The sequence below is a fragment of the Rhincodon typus genome, chromosome 28 (assembly GCF_021869965.1).
Source record: "Rhincodon typus isolate 14 chromosome 28, sRhiTyp1.1, whole genome shotgun sequence".
Lineage (NCBI taxonomy): Eukaryota > Metazoa > Chordata > Chondrichthyes > Orectolobiformes > Rhincodontidae > Rhincodon > Rhincodon typus.
The window spans coordinates 18,109,662-18,132,944 of NC_063359.1; the positions used below are offsets into that span (position 1 = coordinate 18,109,662).

Here is a 23,283-nt window from a genome sequence, read left to right on the forward strand (position 1 = left end):
GTGTAGTGTCTAGGACATTTCACTTTTACATGCTCATTCTAAACTAGTGTCAATTCTCTGTTATTGATATCATCTGATCACTTACATTCTCATTGGTTACATGAGTCTTCTTATACCAGAGAACACAGACAGTTGCATTTAAATTTAACTTAGGAAATCTGATAACTTCTCCTCATACTTCCTCCCAAATTCAATAAGAACTTTATGGTACATTGTTTAAGAGAATGCAGGAGCAGAAAGTGCAGGGTGTGTGCAGACCCTAGAGCATTCTTAGAAGGGTACCACAGACAAAAATCTTCAGTTACACAGAGAGATGAGAGAAATGGATTGCTTTCCTTGAAGTTAAAAGATAAAGGAGTGATTTGATGACGGTATTCAAAATTCAAAAGGGTATTGATACAGTAAATAAGGAGAAAGTATTTCCAGTTATGTCAGTAACGAAAGGACACCGTCTTAAGGTATTTGACAAAAATGCCTAGGAGCTACTAAGAATCTATTTTTTAAAAATAAGTTACAATCTGTAATTTGATGCCTTAAAGGGTATTGGAAGCAAGTTCAAAAATAGCTTTCTAGTGGAAATTGGATTAATACTTGGAGGAAAATGGCTGGAAGGAAAGAGCAGTAAATTAGAATGAATTGGATAACTCTTTCAAAAAGCTGACATGGGCACTGAGGGCAATATTGCTTCTCTGCTGCTCCACTTTACGAGTTGATGAAATTGAATATAATTGGGCTTTTGTCAAATTTTCAATGGAGATGAAAGCCATGTACTTTTAACTTACCAAATGATCCAAGGCTGTTATGTACTTGTGGAGTTGTAGAATGAATGATGTTTTAAGGAAAATTTTAAATGGAAGCGTGTGCGTTTGAAAACAATTAATTAGCTTTACATCTAAATTAATTAACAACATCTTGACAGAAGAGACCTGTGTTTTTTTTTCCATCAATACAAATGAGTGTTACAGACTTAGAATCAAAATATGGCCGAAACAATCTTGTTTTATTTCTGACATTCTTCTATCATCACAAGCTGCCAGCATTCAGGTTAATTCAGAGTTCCCATGGAGTCTGCTGTAAGACTGTTCAGAATCAAGTAGTAAAATGGCAATTCAGCTTTTGAAAAATGCAAGTGTTGCAAAAAATAGCAGCACACTTGTAATGGTTTCACTGTTCAAAACACCCACGTTTAATGACTGAAATTCTGTGACCTGGTAAATTCTCACAGATCACAGAGCTGTTTGACATTTTAAGAATCTGTTCCAATCCAACCAGGTTGAAATGGGGAGTAGGCATTTCAGCAGATATACTTTCTGTGTAAGGCACACGGCCTAACAGGTTCTATATATTACCAGCCCCTTGATGTATTTTGGTTAAAGACATTATACAGGGATCTTTCCCCACTGCATTTTTACAGTGGCTGTTCCAAATGTTACATCTTTCAGTATGAATTCCTGGACTTTGAAATGTGACAGTATTTAACAGTTGGTTGAAGACAACCATTACCAAAGAGCATCCTTCACTGAGCTGATGGTCCTTGAGGTACCATTGATGCTTATTTCAATGTGAGTCCCTAGGAACAGCTTATAGAGCACAGAGTCCAGTATCACAGACCTACCTCCAGCACAGCACGCAATGGTACAAACAGTTTGGGAATGTATGAAAGATCTGATGGGAAATGCCTTTCTCAACATTAAACAAGTTCCATCTTAATGTTTGTTTGAAAGTTCTGGCAATCAGACAGTCTACTTGGGGAAACCATCAGGCAGAATCAACCATCGCCTTTTCCTGCAGAATCTTGGACATTACCACTGATCCCGGACTTCTGGTCAAATATGCTTTTCAATACAAACCTTTCCACAATTGTCAGGTAATATGGCACAGTCCAACCACTTGGACTGCTCAGTGGCAACGTGGCCAGATCCACCTTTCTTAACACTTAGGGCAGGTAGAATCTCTGCATGTTGTGATACTTGATGTTTGCAAATATTTTGATATAGCCATATATATTTTATAGCAGATGAGCTAGATACTGTCTGTAAATTTGTTTAAGAGTTGGGAATGTGATTTCCAATGGGTCATCTCTTTATAGTGTTGTCATGATGGTCAGTAGGACCACATGACAGAAATGCCCACAGCCTCATATTGGAGTATTGCACTGGAGCAAGACAGGGCCATATAACCACTGGAAATAGGGTTACACCATCTGAAATATTTCCCCAGCAAGCAGCATATGGTTTTCAGTGTCAAAAGCAGATAGGATATGAACCATTTTGCTTACATTTCCAAACCTGAAAGATACTCTGAGCAGCTGCCAACTAACATTGTTCTCCAAATAATTAATTGTACAACAACACCTTATGATATCTGGCTATGGAATTTTCTAAATGCTCTGTGATGTTTGCAATATTTGGATTGCATGTTAAATTCTAAATTGCATTACTTCCAATGCAGCAGCATTCGCACAACTGAGGGTATTTGAGGGTTGCAATAATTTTCATCCTGCGCATTTGATTTTGCTTTCATCCATGAATGCATAAAGGATCCCATTAATGAAGATGACTGTCAAAGCAATAAGTTGCCAATTTTGTATCTGCATCATTATTGTGGATCAGAAATGAATGAAATAAATAAAGACAGCATTTGTTTATGAGGGAGATTAGTGACTATGGTCAAATGATTGTGCATTCAATCAATTTACAGTCAATAAGCAGATGTTGATTAAAGTATCTGAAGATTGGTTTGGTCAAGGATAATTCTGAACTGCTGACATTAATTCTGGGAATCAATCATGATTGATTCATGTTTTGGCATCAGTATTCATGCTTTAAAATGTGTCAGGCACTGATGACACTTACTCGCCGATTAAGAAATTGATCTTTAAAATCTAACCATTGTTTCACAGCTACCAGCTACAACTGCAACCTAAAAGGAAATTGTTTATGTGAAAAGATCTTGTACTTTGTCATTGCCAATGTTTGAGAAGAATTTTTATATGACAATGAATTATAAAACCATAGTTTAATTGCACTGACAGATTGAACTTCACAAGATTTGCTCACAATCATTTTCTGAACCTTTCCAACAGATCCAGCCTTTTTCTGAATGCATTGACGGTCATTTCATCCCGCTTATGGCTGATGCTTCTGCTAATAATAGCATGTCCTTAATGCATGTGTTTCAATAAATATATTGATTTATGCCTTTCACAGGCCCCGGCTATATAATATTCTCTACAAATGCATACTTACTTAATAATACATTTGACAGTTCTTCGGAGCCACAAACAAGCTGCTATTGGTAAAATATCCGTTACAAAATGCTACATCTGGTCTAGACTGTATATTAGGTCTTTAAGTTTAAATGTTAGATTATTTTTGCTAGGCTTGTTCAGTGCAATCATTTTCATTACTCAATCCAAAAGGGAATTGATTTGTGTCTAAAAGGTGCAAAGATAAAAGTGACAGTTTGCAGACTAATATCTCTTTGCATTAAAGAAGCAAAGCAACTGAATTTATTTTCTGTGACATTGCTTGAGCAATGGTTAAAACAAGTGAACACATCCCTAGGTGCAAAGCCTTGAGTGGTTATTTCAATTCTTGTACAACAGGACTCTCAATGTATCAACACCCACTTGATTCCAGGTTTCTACCACTTGGAAGATGCTAATAGGTCAACCAAAGCAGGCATTCATGCCAAGATCTTGGCTGATCCCCGAACCAAGCATTTTCTTTGCCAAACTGAAACAGTGGGAAGTCAGGAGACAATATTTAAGTAAGGCGCAGGAGGCAAAATTCTCCAGGGCTTATTTGTCAAGCAATCTGAAAACTGGAAGCAAGTCAAAATCAGGGTTAACACAGTGTGAAGCTGGAGGAACACAGCTGGCCAGGCAGCATCAGAGGAACAGGAAAGCTGACGTTTCGGGTCGGGACTCTTCTTCAGATATCTGAAGAAGGATCTCAACCTGAAACGTCAATGTTCCTGCTCCCCTGATGCTGCCTGGCCTGCTGCGTTCCTCCAGCTCCACACTGTGTTATCTCAGACTCCAGCATCAGTAGTTCTTACTATCTCAAAATTAGGGTTTTGGTTTTCTGGCAATCTCAATAATGCTTCTTTATTCTGCTTATGATTCATTTGTATTCAGTTGATGGATATTTGTTAATTTGATAAATGTGAACTAGTATTCAACATTTTGCACATCGATGTGGTTATTTGTAAAAATGATAGAATGATGCATACTTCACATATATGATGCCTTTTAGAGGGGAGAATACACAGTGTAAAATAAAATAAATTAATTAAGCAATTCTCTTTCCAGCCTTTTCCCTTTTCTACCCCAACTGCAACTACTATCATCAAGAAGCATTGTCAACAGGGTTTCTTCAACCAAAGCTAACAGCTGAAAGCAAAGCTGAACTTTTGTTGATTACACAACTGTTCAAAGCAGACCTGAACAGACTCTGTCAAGTTAAATATGATAATGCTGCATTAATTATGTAGTGGTCGGTTTTAAATGACTGAACAGCCACAAAGCTTCACAATGACTCCTAACAGTCGGTCTGTGATCTGATTGCGACAGCACACTAGACTTGCCATATGAATGATTCACCATGCATCTCCTCTAACAATGCATGAAATCCAACAGCAGGAGAGGAGCATGAAGGGAGACAATTTGAATTGATAAAACACCCTGCCAATTCCATCAGAAAAGTATGTCCTTTCACAGCACAGCCAGTCACTCTCTTGCACTATACCTCCGAAACCAAATCCCATTCTTCTTCCAACAGTTTATTGAGGGGTCTCAAATTGAAACCAACATATAACTGATCATTTTTCTTTTTGATATACCTACTGGATATATTTTATTCATAACTCCGTCGATAGTTTAATGGTAAATTTTGATCAAATATCTTAAATCTTCTGCATCATTGATACAATGAGGTCTGAAGTCACACAACACCAGGTTATAGTCCAACTGGTTTATTTGAAATCGCAAGATTTTGGAGCGTTACTCCTTCAGTGACTTCATCTGATGAAGGAGCAGTGCTACGAAAGCTTGTGATTTCAAATAAACCTGTCAGACTATAACCTGGTGTTGTGTGACTTCTGACCTTGTCCACCCCAGTCCAACACCGACACCTTCACATCATTGCTACAATGAGACATGGGTACTGTTGGCAAGACCCAGCACTTGATGTCCAGCCCTGATTTCCCTTGATCATGAGTGGCTTGAAAGCTATTTTAGAATCCAGTAAACAGTCAACCACATTATTATGTGTCTGGAGTCACACACAGGCCAGATCAGGTAAGGATGACAGATTTCCATCCTCAAACATGTTTATGAGCCAGGTGGGTTTTTATGACAAGCAGTGATAGTTTCATCAGCAATATTACTGAGGCAAGCTTTCAATTCCAGATTTTATTCATTTAATTTGAGTTCCATCAACTGTTGTGGTGGGATATGAATCCATGTTTCCAGCACACTAGATGGGGCCTGTGGATTACTCATCTAGAGACAGTACCATGAATTCACCATCTGTCCCATTTTTGCTGCACTGTTTCAAAGCAGAACCTTTGCATTTTTTTTTAAAAGTGATGTTGTCTTCCTTTGAGATACTTATTAAATCTACAGTTTTGAACAACTTTTCTCATTCTCGCATTTTTGGTGATGCTCGGATTTATTACCTGGTTCTAAATTGATTTGAGAATATGGTTGTGAACTATCTTTTTAAGCACTGCAGGCTGTGCTAGTGAAGGCAGTCCCACACTGCCTTTAGGGAGGAAGTTACAGATTCTGACCGAGAATCAGTGAAGGAAAAGTGATGCAATTCCAAGTCAGGATCATGTGTCTACTGCCTTTGTCCTTTTTAGCAGTAGGCATCATAAATTTGCAAAGTTTTGATGAATTGCTGTAGTGTATCTTGTAAAGTACATTGTGTACCAATAGTTGAGGGATTGAAGGTAGTGAATGAGTTCGTTTGTCCTTGATGGCATTCAATATTTTAAGTGTTGGAACTTCACTTTTCAGGACAAGTAGAAAACATTCCATTAAGATTTGTGCTTTGTAAGTGGTGGAAAGGTTTTGGGGAGTCTGCACTTGAATCCCTTGCTTCTGACCTGTTCTTGTAGCCACAGTGTGTGGCTGATCTGTTCAGGTTCTGGTCAATGGCAACCATGTGACTTCATTGATGGGAATATCATTGAACAATGAGGGGAAATGATTAGATTCTCACCCTTGTTAGAGATGGCCATCAATTTTTGTGTCGTGCAAGTATTACCAACCATTTATGAACATAATCCTGGATGTTCTCCAAATTTCATTGCATGTAGGAATTTACTGTCTCATTATGTGGGGAGTATTCAGTTCCATTCAGATATGTTCAATCATTCCACTTCTGCCATTTATGATGGGCGGAAAATCAGTGACACAGCGAATGAAGATGATTGGGCCTAGAACACTACCATGATGAGCTCCTGCAGGACTGTCCTTGACCTGAAATGATTGCCTCTAACAACTGCAACCATCTTTCAGTGTGCTGGATTTGAATCTAACTAGTGTAGAATATCCCCTTAACTGTATTGACTTCAATTTTGCTTGTGTTTCTTTAATGTCATCTTCTGTCAGACATTGCCTTGATGTCAAGGACAGATATTCTAGCCTCACTTCTGGAATTCAGCTCTTCTAACCATTTGTGAACCAAGGTTGCAATGGAGTTTGGAATTGAGTGAGGATTAATAAGCAGGCTGTTGGTCAGTGCTGCTTGGCAGTCCTGTTATTGGCACTTTCCAGCCTTTCACTTTGGTGATTGTTTGAAAATTGACCAGACTGGATTTGTCCTTTTTATGGATGAGGTGTATCAAGGCAATTTTCCCTTGCTGAGACGGAGATGAGATGTGATTTTTATTGAAAATTGTCCTCTGTCTCTGTGTGGTTCCATTAATTTCAACAGCTTTGTAATATTGTCACCACATTTATTAAAAAAAACAAGGAATGCTATTCATGAAAGGGTTTTATCAAATACCACATTAGCAGTGCAATTGACACTTTTAGCAATAATTTTTGCTTTGCAGGATTGCAGTTGAAGAATCATATGGATATGAAGGATAATGTAAGAACAATACTAAGGAAATGGTAATTATTTCTTTTTGAGATATTTTGTTGTTAAAATTAAACAATTAGAATGATCACTGTAGATAATAGCAAACAACCAGAAATGGATATATATTAAAATATTGCACCCCATTAAGTTGCTAACCATGATGATAAGCTCTAAGTAGGACACAAAGAGAATCTGAGGTATAATGTTTTTGAATTCATGAAACCTATGACCTGGTTTTAACTTTAACCCCAGTGATGCCATTTGCAATAACATCTTAAACAACAAATACTGCCAAAAATATCATGCTTCATTGACATGTCATTCTCACTTAAGACAAGTTTGGATATGCATTACACCAAAGCCCATAGCATTTAAAAAAAACTGAAGTTCACCTGTGACAACCTCTACATGAATGTTACCAGAGTAAGTGGATGTTTCTTCAATTCTTTGTCATTTATGTCAAGATTATTCTATATATCATATTACCTACTTCTATAATTCATCAAATTTACTTCACCGATACATTATGAAGAATTCAATGGAAAATCTCTTCTGTAAATGTACATTATGACCATGTTTTGAAAGCAACATAGAACAAACAGCATCAAACAGTTAGTCATATCTCTGGTAGAAGACACATGTGGGGCAGATGAATTTCCCTTCATGCGTTATAAGTGAAGGGAAAATTCCAGCCACAGTGCCTTAAGGTAGGAGCACAGACGGTTCATAATCTGTTAACATAGAAGCGGAAAGGCTGGCTTCCAGCAGACTTACAAGATCAGCATAAATTAACTGATTCATAGCAATTCATTCCTTCCAAATTAGACTGATTTACAAGCACAATTTATTAGACGAGGTTCATTTTCTTGCCTTTTCTTTCTGTTTGACCATTAATAGGTTGGCTGTCTACATTCTAGTGCAGGAGGGGAAAGAGCAACAACCACGCGTACCATATTGCTTTGTCACTTTTCATTATATGAACACTGTTTTACCTTGTTGCTGCTTGTATTCCACGGGAAGGGATCATTATCACTGTAATTGTTCCAGACATCAAGGAAGCAGGATAACACTTTTAAGATGCATGACCTTGAAGTAGAGGAACTGCTTTGATCTCAAGAAGATATTATGCTTTTGCAGTGAGATGATGAAGAGGAAGGCTCCACTAGGTTATGCTGTTCAGCAGATTTGCCCAAACTCCAGTAGCAGGGGACTTCAAAATGGAAAGTCCCAGCACTTATACAGTCAGCTTTTGCTGATCTGTTTTTTTCTCTTTATTTTACAATTTCTTGATTTTATATGTAGGCCAAAATTTTCTGAATAATTGGATTGAATTTTCTCTGACTCTTCAGCTGGGCTGCAATTTTCTTTCTCTTACTGAAACTAAACACATTGATGCCTCAGAAAAAAAAAATCATGAATGCAATGTTTACCACATACTTCAAACACAGCAGTTTAGCTATTTCTGATGAAGGGTCCAGACCTGAAATGTTAGCTTTCCTGTTCCTCTGATGCTGCCTGGCCTGCTGTGTTCCTCCAGCTCCACAGTGGGTTATATCTAATTTAGCTATTGAACTATCTTTTCAAACTCTTCCAGCACTTTATATCAGAACTTTAATAATGCAAAGTAATCAGAAAATGCGGTGACGTCAGCAGACAATAGAAATGTTCACAATTCACAATATTTTTAAAACATGAATTGTCAAAACTTTTCATCTTGACCTCATTAGGACGGATGCAAGATTACCAAATTTTAAAGAGAATAACAATTTGTTCAGGCTATGCGTTGGTTGAGAAATTCCATGCAGAATGACCAGGGAGTGATTTCCCCCAGATTTTGTTTAAGTAAAACAGACCTGATGTCTTTTTTTTCTGTTTGTAGAAGACTGAAAGCTATATATGATATAATTATCATAAATGTGAGTTTAACTGATCATCATAAATTTGTTGGTAGTCTAAAGAAATTTCCAAGGCAATGTCTCAACCAATCAGCACCCTTGTTCTCATACTGTGTAAGTTGTTGTTCCCTTTAGATATTTTGTTATTCTTGCATCTGATCTGTTGAGTGTAAGACAAAAATCATTGACAGCATGTTCTTTCTCTCAGCAATACACAACCACTATTTACCAGCAACTGAGTGTGATTTCCTCAACAAAAATGATTGCTTTGGTAATTTAGAGGATTTTAAAACATTAATTTTCAGCTTATTCTACGCAACTTCATTTCAACACAGTAAGTAAGTTGTTCCATTTAACATTGTTTTGCTGCAAAATTGATAAGTTAATGGGGCCTATGCTCTCATTGAATATTTTGTGAGACTCATTTTAAGGATCATGTGCAACCTGATTGTGGCCTAACCACACTCCCAGCATCCCAGATGTGGCCTGTTCCACACTCCCTGACTCATCCACATGTCACTTCCCTAGCTTGGACTTGTGTTTCCATTCAAGTTCCAGATTCAATCCAAAGATGAATCTCTGATGTCATGCAAGTGTGAGTCACAATAATTCAAAGGTGCTGGGGATTTTATAATCTTTGTGGTTTCTTTTGAGATGACTTTGAAAAGTGCTCCTGCCTCACTCACTGCTCTTCTCCCAAGGACTCATTCACATCAAGAGTCCAGGAGAAGGACTCTCGTGACCAGAAAGTTTGGGAAGTGGGATCACAGAATGTACAGTAAGTAGCAAGTTACATATTGCTGCATTACTGTTGTTTAATGTATTCTGTCTTAAATTTTGATTAAACTCAACAACCCACCGTATTGTGGCATATCCTGATTATCATATCATCAAGCTCAAGATGGGCAATAAATGCTGGCCCAGTAGGTGACACCCACATCGCTTGTGTGAATAAAAAAAGTTCAAATCATATCATACAATCATTGTTTAACATTACAGGCGCCCTGTCAGAAATGGCTAAAGCATTTATTTCCATGAATGACAAAAGGTTATTGAACATTTGTGGAGCTCTGCCTTTTATTCTCTTCCTTAGTGGGAATTTTTCAAAATTGGGTGTTGTTCTGAATTAGAAGGAGCTCCCATCATTTAGAATACCAATGAGCAATGAGATTTCTTTGCTGCTGCACTTTAATGATGCTGCTGTTTCTCCACCTAAATCATTAATTTCAAAGAGCGGTGTCAGATACCATCCTTGAGCAAGGTCAGGAAGTAAATGGAATGTGCAGTAGGTTGTCACTTTCTAATGTTCTGTGTTGTGCAAAAGTTTCTTCAATTTAACACAATGTCAGTTAAAGCCTTTTGACAATGAGGTCATTTTGCTGCCAGAAAATATATAAATTGCACTAGTGATAACAAATAGCAGAAGAATGAATCTGATTCTTCACAAATCAATATTGAAAATTCTGAATGGAGAAATTTTGGGATAGAAATTGTCAAAAGCAATAAAGCATATACTGAGAGGAAAATCAAGAATCTGTTTATGGATGGCTGGAGTATATCTGAAAATGAGAATGAAATTGGATGAGAACCTCTTTAAAACATTCAGAAGCTTCATGGTAAAGACACTGCACGCAAAGACTGAAGGGCATTTGCTACAATTTATTGCTCCTATTTTAAAAGAAAGTTATATTTCAAATTAGCCCAGCATTCGATTTGAGATTTGTTGGAGGAGATTGCATTATTCTTGCCTAAAGAGCACAGAAATGTTAATGGGGGTATTGGAAGGATTACTGATGCTTCAGGCTCCAACTCCACCTCAACAAAAGACTGGATAAATTCTGTGAAGGCTTCAAATTTATTAGTGATTTAGTTATATAATAAAGCAGAAATCAGAGTTTAGTGTAAAATCTGCCCCACAGATGAATGACTTTACTCGACAGAACAAAATCCCTGTGCCCAGTCAGTGAGCTGATATCTGAAAGTTGAATGAGTGAAAAACACTGTTTTTATTTAGATTTGTTTTGTACATGAAACATGTGAAAACATATTTGTATCTGGACTGGGTCTTGCAATTAATCATTAGGACTGGTAAATTTGAGATTGCCTCTCTCAAATTCAGTCTGTAACTGTAATAGAGGGCTCTCGCTCTGCAGTGGTTGTGTTCATGACCAGGAGGCTCAGGTTCAAGTTACTCCTGTACCAGAGATGTGTCATTACAAGTCACACCCAGCCATCTGGAACTTTTTACTTGTCACAGTGTGTTATCTTGAGAAAAGTGATTTGATGTTGTGTCAGGAAGCAGGGAGGAGTAGCAATTGAGTGGACCATCATCCCTCCTCTTCCCACTTTCCCTGCTACACCAATGAAACAACACAAGCTGCAGCATGGATAATGTGTCTCTCCTCTGTACAGAAGAGGTAGTTGAAACATGTGGAACAAAGTCTGGAAGATTTCCTCGCAATCTGGGTTGCATATTTGAACCTTTCCTCAAATAGAGATTCATTGGCATCATATACCTAGGATGCAAAGTGCAGAACATGTTAATGAGGCAGTAACCGAAAACAGTGTTATCCTCTGGGCAGTGTAAATCGTGAATGGGACATTGTCAGTCAAATTGACAATATTGTGGGATGTGGTTGAAGGTGGTTCCCTATTGGGCACACACAAACTAACATTTCGTTATACCTTTGGTCATTGTTAAAGATCAGTGATGCTGCACATTTTTCAGATGATATTTGCCAACAACTGGCTTCATCATTTTGCTAGGAATTTTCTGTAATTTGGTTGGAGAATGTTGAAGTGGGAAGTGATAACGTGTGATTGTGGGCAGGTAGTTAAATCTCCATGACTGGATCAGGTCTACTCTAGAACTTTGTGGGAAACTAGGGAAGTGATTGCTGGGTACCTTGCTGAGATATTTGTATCGTCATCAGGGGAGGTGCCGGAAGACTGAAGCTTGGCTAATGTGGTGCCATGTTTTAAGAAAGTTGGCAAGGAAAAGCCAAGGAAGTATAGCCTGGTAAGCTTGACATCAGTGGTGGGTAAGTAGTTGGAAGGGGTTCTGAGGGACAGGATTTACATGTATTTGGAATGGCAAAGACTGATTAGGAATAGTGAGCATGGTTTTGTGTGTTGGAAATTGTGTCTCACTAACTTGATGGAGTTTTTTGAAGAAGTGACGAAGAGGATTGATGAAGGCAGAATGCTGGATGTTGTCAATATGGACTCCAGTAAGACATTCGACAAGGTTCCACATGGTAGACTAGTTAACAAGATCACACAGATCAGGGAGAACTAGCCATTTGGATACAAAATTGGCTTGAAGATAGGAGACAGAGGGTGTTGGTGGAGGGCTGCTTTTTGGACTAGAGACCCATGACCAGTGGTGTGCCGCAAGGATCAGTGCTAGGTCCACTGCTTTTTGTCATTTATATAAGTGATTTATATGTGAATATAGGAGGAATGGTTAATAAGTATGGTTAATAAGTTAGTTAGATGATACCAATAGGATGGGGCTATTTCCCCTGGAGTGTCAGAGGCTGAGGGGTGTCCTCACAGAAGTTTATAAAATCATGAGGGGTATGGATAAGATGAATAGTCAAGGTCTTTTCCCAGGGTGGGGGGAGTCTAAAACTAGAGGGCATAGGTTTACGGTAAGAGGGAAAACATTTAAAAGAGACGTAAGGGCCAACTTTTTCATGAAGAGAGTGGTGTGTGTGTGGAATGAGCTGCCAGAGGAAGTGGCGGAGGCTGGTACAATAACAATATTTAAAAGGCATCTGGATGGGTACGTGAATAGGAAAGGTTTAGAGGGATACGGGCCAAACGCTGGCAAATGGGACTAGATTTATACAGGATATCAGGTTGGCATGGACAAGTTTTTCCAAAGGGTCTGTTTCCATGGTGTATATCTCTATGGCACTTTGAGAGGATTGGCAGAGAATAAGGGGCTGGTGGGGAAAGTTAGAAACAGATGAAGCAGCAGGGCCCATGCTTTCTCTCCCCAGCCTTGCCTTCATGGCTTTAGTTTCCACCCCATACCTTTCTACAGACTCATATGTATACTATGCTTTTATTAAGCTTCTATAGTGAAAGTGATTCAATAGTAACTGAAAGAAAGAAATAAGACATTATTTATAAATAAGTAATTTCCATCTGGACTGAAAGAGATTCATATGGCATAGCTTCCAAACATTCAGTTTTTGTTTTAAATCAAGATACTGCTTCTCCACTGTGCCATTATCTGTCATCCTGAGAGGAGCCTGATAATGATGAACAAAAAAAAAAACACCAGAAAAGCTGCAACATTGGTTAAACCTTTTTTATTTGCTGGTCATCTTTCACTATGTTGGTGATCACAAGTAAGATTAAGGAAATACGAAACAATACAAGTACTGGGAATTAAATTCCTGTAATTGTGTGTCCATCCACGACATGTTTTTTTATAAGTGATTTGAGTTACAGGGGTAGGTGGTGGGCATGAGGGAGGGGAGGGGGTGGGTGGGGGCACATTGTGTATCCATTACTGTCACTTCGTTTTGTGTTTCCTCCAGCTATGACTATGTATCATATTGCACAGTTGCACTGTAAGAACAGTTGTTGCAGGTATGTAAGCAGTAATCAAGCCAATTTAATTGTGACAATATCAAACACACATCTACATTTTTTAATATAAATTCAGTATTTTTATAATCAGCATCAGCAGCTGGACTAACATGATCAGGGGATGCATTCATAGTTCTGAGTCTAGAAATATTGTTTCTGCATCTGTCAACACAGGCTTTAGAAAATCAGAAATAAAAACAAAGTTCTGGAGACACTCAGCTATTCCCAATCTAATGGTTTTATGGAACCTTTCTGTTCAAGCTCTCATTGATTAACATCAATTTCTAAAACATAAAATGACATTAAGTAAACAGGCCAAGCCATTCAAATCTAAGTGAAAACGTTAACACCCAGATAGTTATAGGCATTTCAGATTTAACATGACTCATCTGCGAAACAGTTCTTAAGAAGAGTCATTGATTCGAAAAATTTCTCTCTCCACTAAAGCTGCCAGACCTGCTGGGTTTCTCTGGAACATTTTTATTTTAGTACAACTGTCTGGAGTGTTATAATTTTCATTTACATGCCAGTCATGAATACAGATATTGATGAAATATTGCATTATTATGCACTGTTCTGTACACCAACGTGTTAACACTCTTCCAAAGCAATTGATCAGATGGCAGTGTATCCTTTCAATTCCACACAACAAAATGAGAATCAGCAATTAATACACAGATAAAAAAAAATCAGTTGATTCATGAAGTGATACATTGTAGAAATGGATCTGGAATTAATTGGTTTGCAAGTAAGTAGCTGTATTATTCCCAATGCTTCTTACTGATTGCTCTTGCAAAATTGGAGGCAGTATCCCCTCCAGCATCAACCTTCAGAAAGGTATGTTACTGTTAACTTTTGGTGAAACTTAACGACTTGTTAAATTAGTGTTGAAAAGCCAGCATCATTTTAAAGATTTTATATTTTTTTATCCATTTAAATACAAACACTTAACACTCAAAGAAAGAAGTATGTCCTCAGTCAATAAACATCTTTAAACCTGCACTCTTTCTAAATACAAGTATTTACATATTTTGTTTTTTTTAATAAACGTGCCTTATAACAATCAGTTTGCATGATCTACTGTACAATAGAAAGCAAGTGCTTAATCTGCTGTAATTGGTTGTACTTCCCCCTGTCTGGAACCATTTAAGATTTATTTTAAAGAAACCAATCAAATGGTTTCAACACAAATGGATAGTGAACCTGTTTCGCACATAGCTGTACACCTTCAGGGCTGAAGACTGAGCAATTATAAATATAACAGTCTGCAAAATATTGAAACTACAGCGTATTGAATATATCCTAACCCTTGAGTAATTGTTACATGCAGCTTTATATTTTTGAACACTGAAGAGAATATGTTTTGCCCAGATTCCTGTGCGTTGGGGATCTGATAATATGTGTCCAATACTCTGTTACTTTAGAATATCTTTTACAATATACGTATCTGTTCCAAAGTCAGATTTTTTTTTGTTTTGTGACCAAACTTAATCAGTTAACAAATGCTGCATGTGAAAACTTGTCAGGCAACTACACAGGAATTTACAAGAAATCTGAAAGGCATCTTTGTTTTTCATTTCCATTGCCTGGAAATCACTGCAAGTTGGTAATGGCTTAGCTTGCCATTCATAACTATGGATTATAGGGAAGGTGTGGGATTCAACTTGAGCCACAGTGAAAACAGCACCTGGTGTAAGCTCACTGATAAAAATCTGTACAAATTTGTTCATGAAATTCTTAAGACCATTGACTCACAACTAACAATTACAGGGCAGCATGTTTTGGGAAAGCTGTCAAGGGTTATAATCTAAAGGGGATTTAATACAATGGAATCAGGATGAAACACCTCAGTTACCTGGAGAAACCAGAGAAATGGGTAAAAACAAACCCGAAAGAACTGCAGATGCTGTCAATCAGGAACAAAAACAGACGTTGCTGGAAAAACCCAGCAGGTTTGGCAGCATCTGTGAAGGAAAAAACAGAGTTAACGTTTCGGGTCCGGTGACCCTTCCTCAGAACATGGGTTGTTTTCCATAGAACAAAGAAGTTTAAGGGAAGATTTGATATGCATTTGAAAGTGCTTGGATAGAATAAGAAGAAATAGTGGCAGAAGTGTCATTAGGCAAAGGATCCAAACTTTATGCATTTAACAAAATAACACACCAGACAAGGTTTTTGTGTAGCTCGTTATGAAGTGGAATATCCTTTCCAAGAAGGTGATGGACATAGATTCAGTAATAATTTTGAAAGGGGAGCTGGCTAAATGCTTGAAAAGGAATCATTAGCTGGGCTAGGATAGGGAAGAGACACTAATGGTATAGCTCTCTTCACAAGTACAATGAGCTGAATGCTAAGCTATTTTGCTGTATCATTCATTGGCAGTGAAAATGACAGTTGAAACAATATAGAGCAAGGCCAGGCCAGGATTTGGAGATATGGACGAGGTTGCTTGAGTCAATGTAGTCAGAGCGAGTGAGAGCAGGGGGTGATGTTTGAACAGATTTTCTAGAATTTCTTGTCCTGATGTTTTCAAGCACTGGAGAACTTCTGCCTTGATGTGACAAGCACGGGAGGGCTTTGACGATATAATACTGGCAAAGACAGGTGATGTTTTCTGTGTGGTAGAACTAAACAGCTTCAGTGATGGAGCCATCAAATATGTAAATGTGTTTAATTGAAGAATTATACTGAGGTTTAAGTACCAAACAAACTGTTGTGTTGGGGTGAATTCATTTTCAAAATTAAAGAAAGAAAGACTTGACTGATATCAAAGAAGACCACTGAAAATATTAGTTTAAAATATCTACATTACAGTAAAAGATCAATAAGTACTTCAATTTTAACCTCTTATCCTTCATTGATACTGAACTTCTGACTAATAACGACACCTAAGTCGAGGTCAGAGTTGGTGTTGTCAAATTTCAGGCGTCCCGTTCCCAAAGAATCCATGAATGAGATGCAGTAACTACATGCCATTAAAATGCATGCCATTGGAATGGGAAAGCTCCATTGACTGAGGCATTTTCATGGGTTTGCTGTAATAACAAAGTGGATACTACTGGACCTATGCAGGAAGAAAATCAAATGCCCTTGAAATGGAAGCCTCTAATTTAAAAAGTAGTCCCTCAGCTTATTACTTCTTTTTACCACTCCTTCTAGAACCACAAACTCCCAGTAGTATAACTTCAGGTAAGAGAGTATATCACTTCTTCTTTCTGCAGTGTCTTTTCATGTTGGACTGGCAGACTGATCCAGATTCACTGGGTCATGACTCTCTCTGCACCCCAAAAAAGAATTTACTTTTTGACTTAAGACTGTTAACAAATCTGGTTATATGGAATTGGATAGAGTGCTGCAGGTTGTTAATGGTCCTCTTCATATGTCAAATTAAAGAAATCATTAGTGAGATATGCTTGTGTTCTTAATGTACTTTGATGAAATTTACAATTGCACTAAACCATTCTCTGGTCCTACATGTGCTTATAATTCTCAAGTAGAGGGCCGATTAAGGCTGTAGTTTATTATCACTTGGTTCATGACTGTACCACAAGAATTTACAACAAGCAGCCATTTTGATACCATTAGATATGAGCTTGCATCTGGCAGATGTGAACAGATGTTAGAGGTGACTGGTCATTTGCTTTTTGAAGCAAGCTCACGTATGGTCACAAGGATATGACACCGACAGACTGCTGCATTGTGTGATAAGTGACCAGAGTATGTGACATTAACAGCTGTACCAATGCAATCTCCGTTGGAAACATGTTGGCCCTAACTTGATTATTGCCTTTGTCCCTTGGCAACCATTTGTAACTGTCTGTAGCTTACAAGCTAGAGTCCAAGAGTTTTTCATCTAGTCCTTGATGAATAATTCAGTCATCTTGTATAAAACTAATACCCCAATCTCTCAGCAGCAGGTCTTTCTGTTGCACTGTGATGCACAATACTGCAATGTTCCTTTTGCGTAGGGCAAGTCTGTTAAATAATCATCCACCTTCTCCATATTGACAGAGAACTTAATCCTAAACTTCATTGCATCTTATATTTGTACAAAAATAGAAACTTCTTTGGGGTGTTTTACACTGGTGAATAGAGTAAACAGGATGTAATTTCTATCTGATTCATAGGCTCTTGTTTCAAGTACCAATTCAGTTCAAGGAAGCAGACAGCTTTACACCATAACTATGTTGCATTTGTAAATTTGATTGTTTTACAGAGCAATTTGGCTGCTCAGCCCATTTAATTGTCCTTTCTCCAATCCTATGTTTCCAGTTATTTTAGATTTTATATCTTGTATGAGTTCATTGGCATTGAAAGAGACAGCTGTCCATTCGGAACCACTTCAGTCACATCATCCTCAAGCAGTCCCGAAACATCAGCATTGGGGATGCTGTCATGGTAACTGCTGAAGCTTATGTTGTCCTCCTTCAGCTCTATGGTCCAGAAGGGAGCATTTAGCTTCCGGTTTCGATACTCCCGGTAAACATAGACACCAGCCACAAAACCCATGAGCAGGACGACCACAGCAATAATAACCACCAGCACCACGATGTTAAACTGAGTCCATGATATTTCAGGTGTCAATGGTTCAGTTGTGCTCACCGTGCTCTGAGGTGTGCTCAATAAAGTTGACAGGAATGTCTGAGTCTTTGCACTGAATGTACTGTTTGTGACTGAAGTTGACGGGGAGATTGTCGTGCTGGTACTCGAAATAGTGGTTGTTGGTGTGGAAGCTGTTGTCGGTACTGTGGTTATTTCTGGAAAAGGAAGGAAAAGGGTTAATACAAGGCAGAAAGCTGTATCATTTCAATGTACCATAGGCTATAAACATTTATTGCATTATAGGACTGAATATATCCCAAACAGAAATGTAACTCCCATTTCTTTGCAAGGTTTTCTGAATCACTAAGTGGCCTTATTTCTACTCAAAGTCTGTGCTTCAGCGGCCAGCTGCTGTTTAGTTTCTGAGGACTGGCATGCAACCACTTTGTTGTCTTCAAATGTTGTAAGGCAATTGGGAAGGTAAAAGCTCCTATTTCACACCAAATGACTAGGTTCTGTATTTACAAAAGGGATTCCCAAAGAAAGGTAGTGCCAGCAATAGGCCTCAAAACCATTCATAACAGGAAATACTTATTGCCTGAGAAAATAAACTCCTTTTCTTGTCCCCACCTCTGCCTAATGTATCATATCAAAATTAATTATGGAATTTCATTCTATAACTACATATTATTAACCCTCTCTCCCATCCCTCCGAACCAAAGCTCATACAGAGAGCTGAAGGATTCTCTCTTGTTTATTTTTAACATGTATATAACTAATGGAGTTGAATGCCTTGAACAGAAACCAATTTTTTCTAAGAGAAAGAAAAGGGAATATGTCGTTATGCTCATTAAAGCTACGAGAAACCAACAAACAGCAACAGCATTCATTAGTTGACTAGCAACTGTGAATAGTAAAATGGCTCAAGTTGCTTGTGAACATTATTCCATTGTAACAAAAGCATCCAGGTTTCTTGCCAGTGTTTGCGTCTATAGTGTTTATAAAATCGTGCATTTGGCAGGTTGTATAATGAACTGAGTCAGTTAGCTATTCATTTTGAATAATTAATGTGCATTTCAAAGCAGAACACTTCATAAAGAATTGATTGCATTGTTCTTAAAATGTCAAATGCTTGTCACTCTGTTGTATACCTTGGATTATGTGCACATAAAATACAAAACCAATACAGTTAGCATATTTGGACATAGATACTTTTTAATCAACTTGTTCACACATGTTAAAAAACACCTCTGGAGCCTTGGTTCCAGGTATCCTGGCTTGAGGTAGGGGCACTACCACTGTGCTACAAGAGTCCTTACTTGGGTATATCCATACATGTAAGCTCAGTTCAGCAGCTTATTTCATTCACTGTTATTTATTGAAATGATGAATGTCCAGCAGGTGGTGCCATTTCAGCACCTTTTCAGCAAAAATAAAATCAGACATTGTTCTTAAAGGTTACACAGCGTTGCAAAAGGTTCAATGATCTAAAATAGATTCAAAGGTGATGATCAGTTAAGTTAATGAAAATTCTATTATCCAATCCAATCCAAATATTTATTTAACAAAGTAGGAAACTTAGGTTCAGCTTGCCATTTTTTATAAATTGTTCTGTCAAGTGGATGATGGATCTGATATTGAATTTTGGGATGATTGTACTTGATCTGTAATGACCTATATAATTCATTCCTGTTTGTTTAAGTTATAGAGTTTATCATGACGGGACCCTGAAATCAATATCTTGCAAGGAAACATCTGGTATCTTTTGGAACTGTATGAAACAATTCTTGCGCATAATCTCAAATCTAACAGCTATAGACAGATAATTGGATGTTAAAACTGAAATAGATTACACACATTTTTGTCAATTTTAGCTCTATTCTGTGTACAAAACAGCAATGAGACTTCAACTATCTCTTCATAATCCTTACCATCCAGCCTGTATGCTATCTGCCTCCTTGCTGGAAAATTATCAAAGAAATTTGAACTATACTTGTGAAAACTGAAAAGTGAACTGATGCTGGATACATAACAATGGAGGAAGTAATATAATCTTTGATCTGCAGACTTTCCTGCTTGTGTTGTCCTCCTGATTCAGCAATGAATGCAGAGATGAATTTTCGGTGGGCGGAAAATGATCAAGTTTGATGAAGTGAGCTGCATTATTCCTTTCAACGACAACAACAACAAAAACAAAGTTGCTGGAAAAGCTCAGCAGGTCTGGCAGCATTTGTGAAGGAAAAAACAGAGTTAACGTTTCGGGTCCAGTGACCCTTCCTCAGAACATCTGCAGTTCTTTCGGTTTTTATTTACGCATTATTCCTTTCCTTGTCCAGAGTTTCCGTATGTATTGATCAAACTGAACCAGATGACAATACTTTTCCAGTTCAATACATGAGCCACCATACTGTAGTATGACCAAACAAATGCATTTATTTGACCTGCTCTGTCCTATTAATAGGTAACCTACCTATCCAATCAGTCTATAGATCAGGAGGCGCTTCATTGGTAATTATAAATAAAACAGCCGCTTTTTTTTTTCATCCACTGAACAGTGTGCATTAATCCTGAGGTTTATGGCAAAAGACCCAGATGGAACATAAGGAAAAGATTTTTTTTATCAAAAGTGAGTTTTTGTTGGAATGGACTATCTGAAGCATGGTGGTAGCCAATTTAATAATAACATTCAAAAGGGAAATTGAATAAGTACTTGAAGGGGATATTTTTCAGGGTTTCGGGGAAAAGGAATGTGAGCAGAGCTAATGAATAGCTTTTCCAAAGGGCCCACACTGACATGATGGTCCAGTGGCCACTTTCTATGCTGCATCTTTTTGTTAGTTTTTCAATAAAATCTCCGTGTTTTTTTAGCATGGGGAGAGGGAAAGAATGGTTTGGATGATCATCCTGAGTAGGTTGAGGTTATTAAACTAAATTGTGAGATTTGATTATTAAGGGACCTTAATCTGACTTGGTCTAGTAGCAGCCACACAGCAGAGCTGTGAGTATTGTTTAGCAGTTTCCTTGTTCTCTCTAGTACCGCTGGTCTAATCAAAACTACAGTATGATGCAAAGAAAATGCAATTCCTAAAACATTTTTACATTTTTAATATATGGTCTGAATCAATGTCCAGCCATAATGGCAATGAAAATAATATTGTCTTTCAGATATTTTTATAGAATGGCTTGCTGGTGTCAAATATTTTCAATACAAAACCACTTGAGTGGGTAACACAGCAGTCTGAGCCCAGAGTCTGTGTATGAAGGGCAGAGAATGTATTTAAAGTGGTGCTCATTAGCTCCTTGTGGAGGGTTTATTTATGGATCGTTGCACAGAAACCCTTACAAAATAAGCTTCCACACAGACCCAAGGATCACACTGGCGTGTCAGCAAGTAGGATGTGTCCTGTCAAACAGGCAATCGCTGAAAAAATGGCCATGATTCATTGTGAGTTTAGACAATTATTAAACATGTGATTGGCTTGTGGTGACACAGCACAATGGAAAACCAATGCCTGGTACCATGATTAACATGGCAACACCACCATTAAAGCATCAGTGGAGCTGTGCTATTGTAGGAACTCTTAATCCCCATCTCCTGAAGGGGACCGAAAACAAGCAAATGTCTACCTGGCTTTCTTGTTATACACACAGCATTGATACACAATGGGGTCAAGGAACTCATCTGGACTGCACCTGAACCTTCTAAGCATGCATCTAATGATATCCTCTTACCCCCAATTATTGTATGGTTATTAAACTGGATGCTCACCTATTTGGCAGCTCCCTGCCACAGCATCTCCCGTGTATCCTTCGGCACATTTCTCGCAGTGAAAGCCTGTTGTGTTTAATGTGCAGCTCAGGCACCGCCCGGACTCCGAGTCACAGATTGGTTGCCTGCTGTTTATTTCTATGTTGTTGTTGCATTCACACCTCACACAAATGCTGTCTGAATTGTAGTAGCCGTCAGCGCACTCCTCACAGCTGGAGCCAAAGTAGCCAGGCTTGCACTGGTCACAAACTGCCTCACCTGTTACTGTGTAGGGGAACACACAAAAAAAACACAAGATTTAGTAACAAGGCACAGCACTTGATATCATACTTAATGTAGCTGCAGACTCCACAGATCTCTTAGATTTTACTTTCAAGTAATATAACATGTATTTATAACTGACTGGCACAATCAAGTTCCACAAAATAGAAAATACCTGTCTTGTTGTCAATCAGTTAGACTCAGACTCCTGTGATACTTTTTGAAGAGTAACATTTCATTAAAAAATAACAGCAACACTGGCTATGTAGCTCTTCACTGTGCTGAACTGTTCATCTAGTTTCCAGGCTTGAGTCCTGGAATGTAAAACCCATAAACTTCTGACTCAGCACAAATTGACACAGTTGCAGTACCAGAAAAATAAAGCTGCTACACACTGGGTCACCAAGTAGCTCAAGATGTGTAGTTATTTTAATCAATCTGTTGCAACACGCTATGTCGGACATCCATGGCAAATGGGACGTGAACCTAGACCTCCTGGGCCCAGAGGTAGTGACACAACCTCTGTGTCACAAGAACCCTCCATGTGTATTTATAAGTTTGTTTAATGTCAGAATTCACTGACATCAATTCAACAGATTAATTCAATGTCTTAACCTGCTGTATGGACACATTCACTGAGCCACAGCAAACCATACTGTGACCATTCTAATACAAACATTTAAGTTAACAGATTGGTAAAAATCTGATTCCACTTATCTGCTGGATGTCCAAGCTCCCACTGGTTGATAATGGAATGAAGTTTAATGTTGGAAATGGCAAAACCTCCATGGAGATTGCAAAATCTTTGTGGGCAGCTTTCATTGAAGTGCAGTTGTTTAGTAATTATTTACAACTTTTCCCTCAAATCTCTGCAAAGTGGATCTTTCACAGTTTGTGATGCGATGGTTCAACTCATTCTGCTAGTTTATCAGATACTTCATTTCTATTTAGTCATTCTTTTTCTAAATTGTTGGATTCTAAATGTTGCTATAATTGGATAGATCGAACACATAATTGGAAAAGTAAGAAAATAAGCTAAGAACTGCGGATGCTGGAGATCTGAAACAAAAACAGAAATTGCTGGAAAAACTCAGCAGGTCTGGCAGCATCTGTG

At 38.1% G+C, this 23,283-nt stretch overlaps 1 protein-coding gene across 1 annotated transcript in view; it reads right to left on the bottom strand.

The window, feature by feature from the left end:
- Window positions 1-13,328: 13,328 nt before the first annotated feature.
- Window positions 13,329-23,283, bottom strand: part of LOC109932262 (multiple epidermal growth factor-like domains protein 9) — a 285,543-nt gene continuing 275,588 nt past the window's right edge. The window contains exons 5-6 of the mRNA XM_048613789.1: window positions 21,909-22,172; window positions 13,329-18,354 (exon numbers count right to left, since the gene is read on the bottom strand). Of these exons, the coding sequence (XP_048469746.1) occupies window positions 17,882-18,354; window positions 21,909-22,172 (737 nt within the window). The 3' untranslated portion in view covers window positions 13,329-17,881. The remainder of the gene's footprint in view (window positions 18,355-21,908; window positions 22,173-23,283) is intronic.